Source organism: Anabrus simplex, chromosome 8, assembly GCF_040414725.1.
Source record: "Anabrus simplex isolate iqAnaSimp1 chromosome 8, ASM4041472v1, whole genome shotgun sequence".
Taxonomy (NCBI): domain Eukaryota; kingdom Metazoa; phylum Arthropoda; class Insecta; order Orthoptera; family Tettigoniidae; genus Anabrus; species Anabrus simplex.
The window spans coordinates 30,149,231-30,163,155 of record NC_090272.1 but is presented as its reverse complement, the minus strand read 5'-3'; the positions used below and the strand labels follow the sequence as shown (position 1 = coordinate 30,163,155).

Genomic DNA, 13,925 nt, shown 5'->3' with positions numbered 1-13,925 from the left:
TACCGGACTGAGCCAGAATCGAACCTGCCAAGTTGGGCGGAGAAGGCGAGCGCTCTACACTCCGAGCTATTCAGACATGTCTTACGGCGACGATGGAAGCCTGGTTGTGGAAATGGGAAACCAAGGAAAACTACCTTCAGGGCTGCCGAAAGTGGAGTTCGGTGCTACAGCTACATAGCCCGAACCACGCAGCCAAGTCGCTTTAAAAAATACTTTCATTCCTCACCCTGAAGGGATGTGGCGGGCCACCCAGAGGGCAACACCCTCCCTCTGGCCGTCACTGTCTCCGTATGAGTAAAACACCTTGTTAGTCATATGTTCAACTGATGAACTGACTGTGCTGTATCTAAGCACCGACCTCTGGAGTTACCTCAGTAACAACTCAGACATACCTCAGCCTTTGCTAGCGAGCAAAACAGCCGCAGGATGCTGATGGATGAAATCCACAGCCTATTTCCAGACATTCGACCAGGTCAGGAATGAAATGAATGAATGAAGCCCCGAGGATAGGAACTCCGCCGGCTGCCGGAACCTGTCTCACTCCTCTGGGGCAATGATTAACGACTGGCAGATGGAATGAAATGATAATGGAGAACGTTGCTGGAATGAAAGATGACAAGGAAAATTGGAGTACCCGGAGAAAAACCTGCCCCATCTCCGCTTTGTCCAGCACATATCTCACATGGAGTGACCGGGATTCGAGCCACGGAACCCAGCGGTGAGGGGCTGGCGCGCTGCCGTCTGTGCCACCGAGGCTGTTTGCTGACATATCATCTTCTTAATTAGTATTGAAACGTTTGTTTAGGAATAATTTAACACAGACTTATTACCCTGCACTTCGAACCTGGGACCTCCAAAGTGGTGTGAGCGGTGCACAACACGTGGTTCCACCGGAAATGCGATAGTAATCGAATGTCGACCGGAAGCGCACTAGGGGTTGTTCGTACTTCCTGGCACAGCGCGTGTCTCCGATACGGGTCACTCGGGAAATGCTAATATCTCAGTTGTACACCTGACCCAGGAGGTGAACGACATCCTAGAGACATTGACCTTAAAAACACGGCACCCTTGCATGTTCCCGCCATAGTCAACCTGCTCTACATCTACACCGCGAACGGTTTCTAGGCTACTTGGCTGAATGATCTGTTGATAGGGCCACGGGTTCGATTCCCGAGATTTTATCTGTGTCTAGTTAATTCTTCTAGTTCGGGGGCTAGCCGTTTGTTTTGTCATAGCACACATAACATTACCGATCACCTCAGAAACACGCCATGATGAATTCATACCTCCGTATAACACTGGCTACGGAGAGTCCTGATCTCTCGTCTTGTGACTATGAAACGATGCCAACCAATGGACAGAGCACTCACGGCACCGCATGGCAACCTTCTGGTTGCGTAAACATCGATCCTGGTGACAGTGTATCCATCAAATCTGTCTGATTATTGGAGTGCCTTATAATGTACTGTATTGTTATTGCACAACTAATTAAGGCTCTCACGATCTTTGGATTATCCGTACAGTGTATTACTACAACACATAATGAACAGTGTATTTTTTCTCGCAGGCACCTTTATTTCAAGATGGTTTTTCCTCAGAAAGTGCGGTTGGATTGAGAAGCAAGAGTGAGCGATTTCTGAAGCCAGGTTGATAAGTTCGATGTGGACTCAGTCCGGTGGTATTTGAAACTGCTCAAATACGGCAGTCTTGTGTCAGTAGATTTACTGGCACGAAAAGATCACTTGCATTATTATTATTATTATTATTATTATTATTATTATTATTATTATTATTTCTTAATCTGATTACCCTCACAATAAAATGTATAATAATGTTACTGGCTTCACGTTCCCTAACTAATTTTTCACTTTTCGGAGACGCCGAGGTGTCGGACCTTCGTCCCGCAGGAGTTCCTATACGTGGCAATAAATCTACCGACACGAGGCTGACGTATTTGAGCACCTTAACATACAACCGTCCGTTGGGGCGCTGGCCTTCTGACCCCAACTTGGCAGGTTCGATCCTGGCTCAGTCCAGTGGTCTTTGGAAGTCCTCAATTAGGTCAGCATTGTGTCGGTAGATTTACTGGGAAGTAAAGAATTCCTGCGGGACAAAATTCCGGCACATCGGCGTCTCCAAAAACCGTCAAAAGTACTTAGTGGGACCTAAAAACAATAACATTATTACATACATACATCAGCGTTCAGTCTGCAAGCCTCTGTGAATTTACTAAACGTCGCCACAATTCTGTATTTTCAACCAGTGCTGTAGCCTCATTTAGTTCTATACTTCCCGGATCAACGGCCACTGAGTTCGTCTACACGTGTAACTTTACAGAAAGAACAGAATTTCATGTGAGTTCGCCCCTTGCTGAGAACGAAGGCCCTCTGCAGTATGAGATAACTGATCTGAAATCGTCATCATTGAGTGACCGTCTTCAGGAAGTAGGAATGATTCACTTCTGGACTGATATCGATTCAAAAGTATTCCCAGAATGTGGAGAGACCTGAGTTGTTCTTAATAACAACGGTTTTGAAATTTAAGAATTTCAACCGAGGGAGAAGATGTTCGCCATACTGGGGAACTATGGGATTAACGGTAGATAATTAAAATCAATCAAAATTTATGTTGACAATTGGACTGCAGTGAGAATTGATGGTAGAATGAGTTCTTGGTTCAGAGTTCTTACAGGGGTTAGACGAGGCTGTAATCTTTCACCTTTGCTGTTCGTAGTTTACATGGATCATCTGCTGAAGGGTGTACAGTGGGAGGGAGGGATTCAGTTAGGTGGAAATGTAGTAAGCAGTCTGGCCTATGCAGACGACTTGGTCTTAATGGCGGATTGTACTGAAAGCCTGCACGCTAATCTCTTGGAACTTGAAAATAGGCGCAGTGAGTATGGTATGAAAATTAGCCTCTCGAAGACTAAATTGATGTCAGTAGGTAAAAAATCCAAAAGAATTGAGTATCAGATTGGTAATACAAAGCTGGAACAGGTAGATAATTTCAAGTATTTAGGTTGTATGTTCTCCCAGGATGGTAATATAGTAAGTGAGATTGAATCAAGGTGTAGTAAAGCTAATGCAGTGAGCTCGCAGTTGCGATCAGCAGTATTCTGTAAGAAGGAAGTCAGCTCCCAGACGAAACTATCTTTACATCGGTCTGTTTTCAGACCAACTTTGCTTTACGGGAGCGAAAGCTGGGTGGACTCTGGATATCTTATTCATAAGTTAGAAGTAACAGATATGGAAGTAGCGAGAATGATTGCTGGTACAAACAGGTGGGAACAATGGCAGGTGGGTATTCGGAATGAGGAGATAAAGGCTAATTTAGAAATGAACTCGATGGGTGAAGCTGTACTCATAAACTGGCTTCGGTGGTGGGGTCAAGTGAGGCGAAAGGAGGAGGATTGGTTACCTAGGAGAATAATGGACTCTGTTATGGAGGGTAAGCGAAGTAGAGGTAGACCAAGACGACGATGGTTAGACTCAGTTTCCAATGATTTAAAGATGAGAAGTATAGAACTAAATGAGGGCACAGCACTGGTTGAAAATAGAGAATTGTGGCGACATTTAGTAAATTCACAGAGGCTTGCAGACTGAACGCTGATGTATGTATATAATAATGTTATTGCTTTTAGGTCCCACTAAGTACTTTTGACGGTTTTCGGAGACGCCGATGTGCCGGAATTTTGTCCCGCAGGAGTTCTTTACTTGCCAGTAAATCTACCGACACAATGCTGACCTAATTGAGGACTTCCAAAGACCACTGGACTGAGCCAGGATCGAACCTGCCAAGCTGGGGTCAGAAGGCCAGTGCCCCAACAGACGGTTGTATTTTAAGGTGCTCAAATACGTCAGCCTCGTGTCGGTAGATTTATTGCCACGTATAGGAACTCCTGCGGGACGAAGGTCCGACACCTCGGCGTCTCCGAAAAGTGAAAAATTAGTTAGGGAACGTGAAGCCAGTAACATTATGATACATTTTATTGTGATCTAAATACTGATGCAAAGTAACCCATATGAACTGGTAACTTTGCATCACTGCTTGTGTTTCCACATATTTCAGTGACTAATGTGACCAGCTGCGAAGTTACAGGATGGAATGGTCAATATTGCATGGCAAGAAATAACCTTATGGACAACACAAGGTTTCACATGAGAAATAACAAATTTTAAATGAAATGGCGTATGGCGTTTAGTGCGGGGAGTGTCCGAGGACATGTTCGGCTCACCAGGTGCAGGTCTTTGATTTGTCTCCCGTAGGCGACCTGCGCGTCGTGATGAGGATGAAATGACGATGAAGACGACACATACACCCAACCCCCGTGCTAGCGAAATTAACCAATGATGGGAAAGAAAGAAAGAAAGAAAGAAAGAAAGAAAGAAAGAAAGAAAGAAAGAAAGAAAGAAAGAAAAAATTTAATGGAATTAAACACTGCAATTAAAATCCAAGTCTTACAACAATATCAAAAATATCAACAAATTACAATAAACAAACAAACAAACACTGTGTACTAACTGGCTTCAATTTTACAATATCTTTTCAAGTTCAGGAATTCGAGACATTCCTCGTTTACACATCTCTTTGGAGGGGGGGGGGGAGGAGGAGGAGAAGAAGTGAGTCTACTCCCCGATGACATCCTTCCATTCACAGAATAGTTTATCACTTCGATGGATTTTTCTGACTACTTTTTGAATAGCTTACGATCACAAGAATGAACACATGAAAACAGAGTAAACAAAAAGAAAAGAAAAGAAAAGAAAAGAAAAGAAAAGAAAAGAAAAGAAAAGAAAAGAAAAGAAAAGAAAAGAAAAGGAGGTTGGTTGGGAGATATCTATCACCATTGTTGAAGGCATTTTTTGAAGTTCGATCTACTGCACTGTGCCAAAACTACATACCTTCAGTTAGCTTTCTATCCAGCAGATGGGGGTAAATCTCTTTTCACTTTTGATGCAAAGTATGCCCGTTTTGTAGTATATGGTTAAGTTCATGTCTATAGATAAGATGCTGGCAATTTGTACAAATATTACGACACCTGAACTAATCTCAACATCTGCAGTTGGTGTTAATATTATATTTCAAGGACAATTTCATTACTAATTGCCTTCTTGTATACAGATACGAAAACGAAATATATTTTGCACCCATATAATATTACATTAGCTTTCTGAACTCTCATTAATTTTATGTTCGATCTTAGCACTCTCTGAAATTTCTGTATCGGGAAGGTCGTAAGAAGTGACTTGCTGCAGTTGTTCTCCCAGATGATATCGGGATCATTCGTTTCCGCTGACCTTGATCACTTTTCTCTTAGAGTTCTTCAATTAATTGTACTTGCCAACCTATTTGTGCCTCCAGTAGATCTTGGCAACTGCTGTTAATTAAGACAAGGTCATCTGCATAGACCAAGCCCTGAATGTACACGGGGCCTAACTGCGAGTTGCCCTCTTTTAAATGTATTTGTTCTTTTAAACTGATTTATCATTTGGTCCATAAAAACGATGAATAACGAAGCACTCGGCTATCTCCCTGCTCCATACCCTTTTCTATTAAAAAAACACAGGCAAGCAACTCAATGTTGAAAATATGAGAATATATTCTTTATTCATTCCTGAAAGTTACAATCCTTTTCTTAATCATCGATATTCGGTCGATTATATTAGCAGTTTACCTCCTTACACCACTATGAGCGCTAATGTGTCAGTCCAGTGTTTCACTTAAGCACCACTACGAGCGCTAATGTGAGTCAATGCAGAGTTTCACTTAAGTCCTTGTAACTACATTCGGTGAGGATATTTTTTAAAAAAAATCAAGAAACGTCTGAGGGTATTGAACTAAGGAACACATTACAGAAATAATTATTTAAATAAGTTCATTTGGCTAGGATTTGAATAAAAAAGAAAACGAGTAAAAAAACAAGCGATTTGAGGCTGTTTTTCCGGAACTGCATATAGGCGGGAAGTGATTATTGAATTTTTTTAGTTTGATAGAGCTATCGAAGACTCTCAATCAGAAACCTTTCCGGGCCCTTTAGCCCTTGAACTTTCGGCACAATTGAGGAAATTGCTTAATTTTACGTTTTTCGTAGTATGGGACCTATACTTTGTCTACTAAGAAATTGTTTCAACATTAAAACTTACGTATAGATGCTCTAAGTTACTCTAACAATCTTATTTGGAGCTTAAAGGTTACGAAGGGCTTTCGATTTGACCTTGATTGCCTGCTTCCATTTTCTACTGCCAACTCGGTTATTTTTGGCTGTTATGACAAAGAGAATGAGTAACGAAATGCGTTGACTGCTTCCTTCCCAACTCTACCGCCAAGTTAGTTTGTTTCCGCTCTTTCATTGGTGTGCTAGTAACAATGGCTATTGTACCTGTCTTGCGGTGTGCGTCACACCAAGAAAGTGGAAACTGGTCGCGATAGAAGAAAAATTAGCAGCAGTTAAAAGAATTTGCGTACTGTGACAGTGGATTTTGGTGTTGGTGGTTATGCCAAAAAGAAAAAGATGACTGAAGAACATCCATCAAAAGTGCCTAACAAGAAATCAATGAAAGCCTGTCAAGGTGAAAAAATAAATGAGACTGTGTTTGTTAAAATACTTTGTTAAGATTGTAAAATTTGTATTGTCTCACCAAAACTGATCTGCGTGAAGTGTGTTTCTTAAAGAGAAGGTAAAATGGTCAAGGAAATTTTAAATGTTGCAAAACTTGTTGAGTGTTCAGTCTTATCGGGCATCGGGTTACAAAAAGCTTTGGGCTGAGCGGCTCCGACGGTTGAGGCGCTGGTCTTCTCACCCCAACTTGGCAGGTTCGATCCCGGCTCAGTCCGGTGGTATTTGAAGGAGCTCAAACACGTCAGCCTCGTGTCGGTAGATTTACCGGCACGTAAAAGAACTCCTGCGAGACTAAATTCCAGCACCTAGGCGTCTCCGAAATCCGAAAAGAACTAGTTAGTAGGACGTAAAGCCAATAACATTATTATTATTATTATTATTATTATTATTATTATTATTATTATTATTATTATTATTATTATTATTATTATTATTATTATGTTCTGCAGAAACAATTAGCATTTCAGTCACCTAAGTTCAGCATGTGCTCTGTTGCCTAGTAGGCATTGGGTCCTCCATGGGCACTGATAACTTGTTCCATGCGTGATAGCATCGACGCGTATAAGGCACGAATGGCGTCCTGTGATATAGCTATCCATGCTGCATTCACCTGGTTCCACAGTTCATCTTTGGTGGTTGGCATTGGCTCATAGCGCCTCACCCGCCGTTTCACCATATTCCATACATTTTCGATTGGCGACAAGTCCTTTTCTTTGCTAGTTACTTTACGTCGCACCGACACAGATAGATCTTATGGCGACGATGGGACAGGGAAGGGCTAGGAGCGGGAAGGAAGCGGCCGTGGCCTTAATGAAGGTACAGCCCCAGCATTTGCCTGGTGTGAAAATGGGAAACCACGGAAAATCATTTTCAGGGCTGCCGACAGTGGGGTTCGAACCTACTATCTCCCGAATACTGGATACTGGCCGCACTTAAGCGACGGCGACAAGTCCGGTGATCTGGCGGGCCAGGGCACAGTCTGATATCCTGTGACAACAAGAAGGTAGCAACATGTGGTCGCACATTGTTCTGCTGAAATATGGCGTCTGGGGTGTCGTGCAGAAAGGGTACGGCTACGGGTCGCAGGATTCACGTACTGTAGGTCAAACTGGTCACAGTGTTCTGGACACGCAGCAACTGTGATGTGTGGTTGTACCTAACAGCACCCCACACCATAAGGCCTCGGGTTGGAGTCAACGTGTTGCCTCTCCCCCTGTCTGCGGCGAACCAATGTGCAGCCATCATTTCCAAACAAACAGAACCTCGATTCCCCCAGCATGTTTATGCACATTAGTCAAAGGTAGGCGGACAAGTAGACGACGCGCAGGTAACCCAGACCGCGACGGACTGTCACTCCTGATAGTGTGCGATGTGTTACACTGTTCCACTGTTGCGCCAGAGCCGAGGAGGACGCAGATCTGTCCTGCAATGCCATTCGGATGAGGTATCGATCTTCTCGGGGGGTGGTCTGGGTGGTGCGAGCGGACCCATCTCGTCGTGTTCTACAGCCTTCTGTGAACCATTCTGTACACACCGGTTGCACTTGCCGACACACTTCGTCCCACACGAGAAGTAATTCTCCGGATGGATGCATCACGTTCTCTCATGCCAATAATGCGCCCTCATTCAAACTCACTCATTTCACGGTACGGTTTTCACATAAGTCTGCGAGGCATCCTGCACGTCTGCTCAAGTCACACTGATCCATACCTTCGTTTTATAGCGACATGGAGAGACGCAGGAACATTTTACCAATCGGTGGTGGTGTGCCGAGATATCGATGTGGACCTTAAACCTGAGGGCTGACATGGTTCAAATGCTATTCATCTCTTCAGAACATACTCATGCATATGTCCTGTGAATATGAACTTCCTATCTCTAGTCTTTCAAGGTGTTCTGGTTTTTAAGAACTTGAGTGTATATATTTTATTTTTAACTGTTCTCAAGTATGTATTGTCTTCATTTAATATCACCTAAAATGTCAAAAAATATCTTCTAAAAAACTGACATTATAAATATTATCCAGAATGTTGGTTGTCTGAAACCACTTTCCCTCCCCGTTTATTTCGGTTAACCGAGGTGTGGAAATGGGAGAAAACCGAAAATCACCTCCAGGGCTGCCAACGGAGGGGTTAGAGCCCATTATCTCTCGTATGCAAACTCGCTAACACCTGGCCTGAACCGCGCAGCGAACTCACTCGGTATCAAGATTTAAAATCCTTGATCAATTCCAGAATCGAATTCAGTACTACCCGATAAGAAGCCTACAATTGTAATCCACAGACCTGGTCACTTCTTATGGAACTTCAACACTGTTCTCTCTTACACTGTAATTAAATCCTGTAGAAAGACTGTACTGTGGTGTAATGGTTAGTGTGATTTGCTGCCACCCCACGGAGGCCCGGGTTCGATTCCCGCTCCTGCCACGTAATTTTAAAAGTGGTACGAGGGCTGGAACGGGGTACGTTGAGCCTCAGAAGGTTAACTGAGTAAAGGGGGATTCGATTCCCTCATCAGCCATCCTCGAAGTGGTTTTCCGTAGATTTCCACTTCTCCTTCACGCAACTGCCGGGATGGTACCTAACATAAAGCCACGTCCGCTTCCTTCTCTCTTCCTTGTCTATCAATTCCGATCTTCCCATCCCCCCCACAAGGCCCCTCTTCAGCATAGCAGATGAGGTAGCCTGAGCAAGGTGCTGCTCGTCCTCCCCAGTTTTATCTCCTGAACCAATGTCTCAGGCTCCAGGACGCTGCTCTTGGGGCGGTAGAGGTGGGATCCCTCGCTGAGTCCAAGGGAAAAACCGACTCTGGAGGGTAAACAGATTAAGAAAGAAAGAAAGGAAGAAAGAAGGAAAGAAAGGAAGAAAGAAGGAAATAAAGAAAGAAAGAGTGTAATTTTAAGCATGAACTCTCGAGGTTATTTCGTTTTTGTCTCATACCGGAAAACGGCTGGGTGGTATTTCATGAAACTTAATATTAAAGTTATGGGTAAGCGAGATTAGAATTTCTTTCTTTTCTTGCTACTTGTTTGACGTCGCTAGTTTTCGGCGACAGAAGGATAGGAAAATAGCGGCCGTGTCTTAATTAATGTACAACCCCAGCATTTGTCTGGTGTAAAAATGGGAAACCATTGAAAACCATCTTCGGGGATGCCGACAGTGGGTTCGAACCCCTCCCGAATAAAAGCTCACAGCTGAGTGCCTCTAACCACGCGGCCAATTCTTTCGGTAATAATAATAATAATAATAATAATAATAATAATAATAATAATAATAATATTGGTGTTTTATGTCCCTCTAACTACATTAACGGTTTTTTGGAGATGCCGAAGAGGCAAAATTTTGTTCCACAGGATTTATTTTATGTTCTGTTCCTGAGCGTCCTTGATCACCTTCACACAGAGTTCAAAAGACTAGCGCTCTGTGCATAACTTCTGCTACATGCGGTAGTATGTTGATTGTCACTTACCGAGGTGAGAGAACTGCTCTGGTACTCCTGCAACAAACAACAAGTGTTAGATATGGTGACAAAGAACGAATTTCGGAAGTCAAGAACAAACACTGAATGAATATCGTGTGTCTAATTCCTTTACCACGGCCTGGCATATACAGGATAATTCGAAACAACACGACAGTATTTGACAATGTGTGCTCATCTTTCCAAACCAACGTAGGCTCTATAATCCAGTCAAACCCCTTTCGCAATTTATTACACGACTTGATGCTCTTGTCAGGTTGTTGGAGGTTTCTTGACAAAATGTGAAACACATACCCATCCCAATATTCGAGACGTTGCAACTTTGACGCCCCACATAACTAGACTTGGCGTACGTCTTGAAAAATGGTCAGTTTGCCGACCTCCATAGCATTGTCAGCGTTGTTTCGAATCACCCTGCATATAAGGGCGTGATTAGATCAGTGGTTTAGGCTGGCATCAGGACAACCCCTGACCAAAACTTGGACAAAACTTCAAACAACTCCGTTGAACTAGCCATATACCAGCATAGAAAGACAGGAACATCGGCGAAACGCATAATAGGACAGACCCCCTGGGTTCTTTTCTTGGGGCCGATGACCTTCGATGTTAGGCCCCTTAAAACAACAAGCATCATCATCATCATCATCATCATCGGTTCTTTTCTTCTTTTGTGTTTGTCCTGTTCTCCTACTCTTTTACTACTTGTGTTCACTTTTATTTTTTCCGTCGCTTGCCTTTTTTATCCTACACTTCCAACACCAAGAATAGGAATCTGTCAATACGCCCCTCCACTTCCTGATGAACCTGGAAAGCAGAAACCAGCTCGTGTGGGGGTTGGCTAAGAAGAACTGGGATTGATCTATTTATGATTTCATGTTTTCTTTCTATTTCTCCCTCTTCTGACACCAATCTGTTATTGTGCTTATCATATTATGAGCTCCTTTTATATATAACAATCAGTAAAGGAAAGCAAAGAGGAATTTGGAAAATAAATCACAATCGGGGGTGTGGAAGTCAAAACCCTGAGATTTGGCGATGATATTTTATCTGAGTCTGCCTAAGATCTGGATAAATTGCTGAGTGATGTGCACACGATCTTGGAGACGGAGTACAAGATGAACGGAGCGCAGGCTATCGAAGTCAGGAAATATTAGATTAGGAAATGAAGTCTTAAAGGAAGTAGACGAATATTGTTACTTGGGTAGTAAAATAACTAAAGACGGCAGAAATAAGGACATAACATGCAGATAAGCACAAGTAAGGAAGCATTTCTTACGAAAAGAAATTTGCACACTTCGAACATTGACGTAGGAATTAGAAGGATGTGTTCGAAGACTTGGATCTTGAGCGTGGCATTGTTCGGAATTGAAGCATGGACGATAACTAGCTCAGAAAAAAGAGAATAGAAGCTTTTGAAATCTGGTGTTACAGAATGCTGAAGGTGAAATGGACACATCGAATCACGAATGAAGAGAAACTGAATCGAACTGGTGAGAGGAGATCGACTTGGCTAAATTTGACAAGAAGAAAGGATAGTAAGAACGGTAGAGGTAGACTAGGTTATGAATATGACATGCAGATTAGAGCAGATGTCGGATGAAGCAGTTACGTAGAAATGAAAATGTTAGTAGAGTATAGGGTGGCAAGCAGAGCTGCATGAAACCAGTCTATGAACTAATTACTCCTATGAACTAATGACTATGAACTAATGACTAATGAACTAATGACATATGTCTAAATACGATGACTTGATCTGCCCTTGTTTGTTCCGACAGAGCTCACCTGATACAAGAGATCACCATGGCTACAGGACACACCCTTCCCTTATCGGACAAGCCCTAGGAGATAATCACTTTACAGGTGTGTTTTCGCTCCAGGATTTAGGCTGTTGTTATGTTGTTTTGCATACGACGTCACGGCTGCTGCTCTGTTTTTCAGAGCGCGGATAAACAGCGTAAAACGTAATCTCTTCTACAGAAATCCTCCTTTCCCAGAAAAAGCAAGAAAGATCTTTGATCAAAAACAAGTCAACTTAGCTGTTCATCTCGTTGACACAGTATTGAGGAATAAACATTTATGATGTTTAGTTAAGAGTTTACAAGAACCAAGTAAAGCTATGTCCAAACAGTATATGAAGGCGCTTGGAGGAGAAGACTACACGTAATGGGGACCAAGACGTGTGGTTGCCTGTATTCCCCAGTGACTTTGTGCATTAACCCGCTACTCGCATCTGTCGAAGACTGAGGAAGTCCCAGGACAAAATATATCTCCACAAATGGAAGTCTTATGTTCTAATTTTATCGAATTTCTAACGATGCATCGAACCCACGTCCTTTCAGGTGGACCGAACACGTCTTTGCTGCCTCGGCATGGCAGCTACTTAACGTGAGTAAAGAGATCACAGCCATATCCTAGCGAAACACATTCATATTATTTTCTTATGACACATTTTAAATTAATAATAATAATTTACCGAGCTCGATAGCTGCAGTCGCTTAAGTGCGGCCAGTATCCAGTATTCGGGCGATAGTGGGTTCGAATCCTACTGTCGGCCGCCCTGGAGATGGCTTTCCGTGGTTTCCCATTTTCACACCAGGCAAATGCTGGGACTGTACGTTACTTAAGACCACGGCCGCTTCCTTCCCACTCCTAGGTCTTTCCTGTCCCATCGTTGCCATGTGACCTATCTGTGTCGGTGCGACGTAAAGCAAATTGCAAGAAAAAGTTAGGCATGTAAGATGTTAATTCCGTCTGCCTCTGTTGTGTAGTTGTTAGTGTGATTAGCTGCCACCCCCGGAGGCCCGGGTTCGATACCCGGCTCTGCCAAGAAATTTGAAAAGTGGCGGGAACGGGGTTCACTCAGCCTCGGGAGGTCAACTGAGTAGAGGCGGGTTCCATTCGCACCTCAGACATCCTCGAAGTGGTTTTCCGTGGCTTCCCAATTTCTTCTGCAGGCAAATGCCGGGATGCTACCTAATTTAAGGCCACGGCCGCTTCCTTCCTTCCTTATCTATCCCTTACAATCTTCCCATCACCCACAAGCCCCCTGTTCAGCATGGGAGCTGAGGCCACCTGGGCGAGTATTATCGCGCGACCAAATGTCTCACGCTCCAGGCGGTAGAAAACCAGGACGATTCTTCTGTAGAAATACCCGCCTTTGTTTCGATTTTCCAGGTGAGGCTGATCTAAATTGCTAATTTAGAAGCAGAAAGTAATGCTCTTTTGCAAGTCGATCTTACAAATTTACCGTCAGAAAGAACACACTTAAATATATCTTACATTAGTGAATAATAATATTTCAAGAACATTTCTAGAGAAATAACAACATAATTAAATATTCTAATAATAATTTTAAAGCAGTTTTCATGGAATCATCGTGTGTAAAATTTTCATTGTATTATACGACTTTGCTCCTTTTAAGAAGAACTATCACTGATGGCAACGTTCAGATGTTATTATTTTACTAATATTACAGTACTATTTATAATGTCTTTAACACTTTTACCGTTTTATTGCAACAGATAATAATAATTCGTCCTAAGAGTGTTTAGCCCTAGAACCACAACGTGGGGTCGTGGGCGCCCCGCCTGACTACTAAACCGATTCTGCCCATGATCAAGGAAGCTGATACTTCCAGTACCTTCAGTGCTCGACACGTTCTTGAAACGAGTGGTTGCATTATTTTCTCCCGCCATTTATATTCAAAGTTATGGGCTCTTGGGTCGCATATGACCCCACATTGTGAGTTGTGTAAAGTATTCGTCTGTGGTGAACTGTTTGTAGTGGAGTGTTTTATTGGTAAAATAAAACAATGGCACTGTACAAAGAC

The 13,925-nt window shown here is 42.9% G+C and overlaps 1 protein-coding gene across 3 annotated transcripts in view; it reads right to left on the bottom strand.

The window, feature by feature from the left end:
- The window catches only part of LOC136879258 (uncharacterized), a 673,981-nt gene that overhangs the window by 326,247 nt on the left and 333,809 nt on the right, over positions 1-13,925 (bottom strand). For 2 of the 3 annotated variants that reach the window (XM_067153070.2, XM_067153073.2), the window contains one exon: positions 10,088-10,114. The exons of the other annotated variant lie outside the window; for it this stretch is intronic. In XM_067153070.2, coding sequence (XP_067009171.1) covers positions 10,088-10,114 — 27 coding nt within the window. The remainder of the gene's footprint in view (positions 1-10,087; positions 10,115-13,925) is intronic. 3 annotated transcript variants of the gene reach the window in all.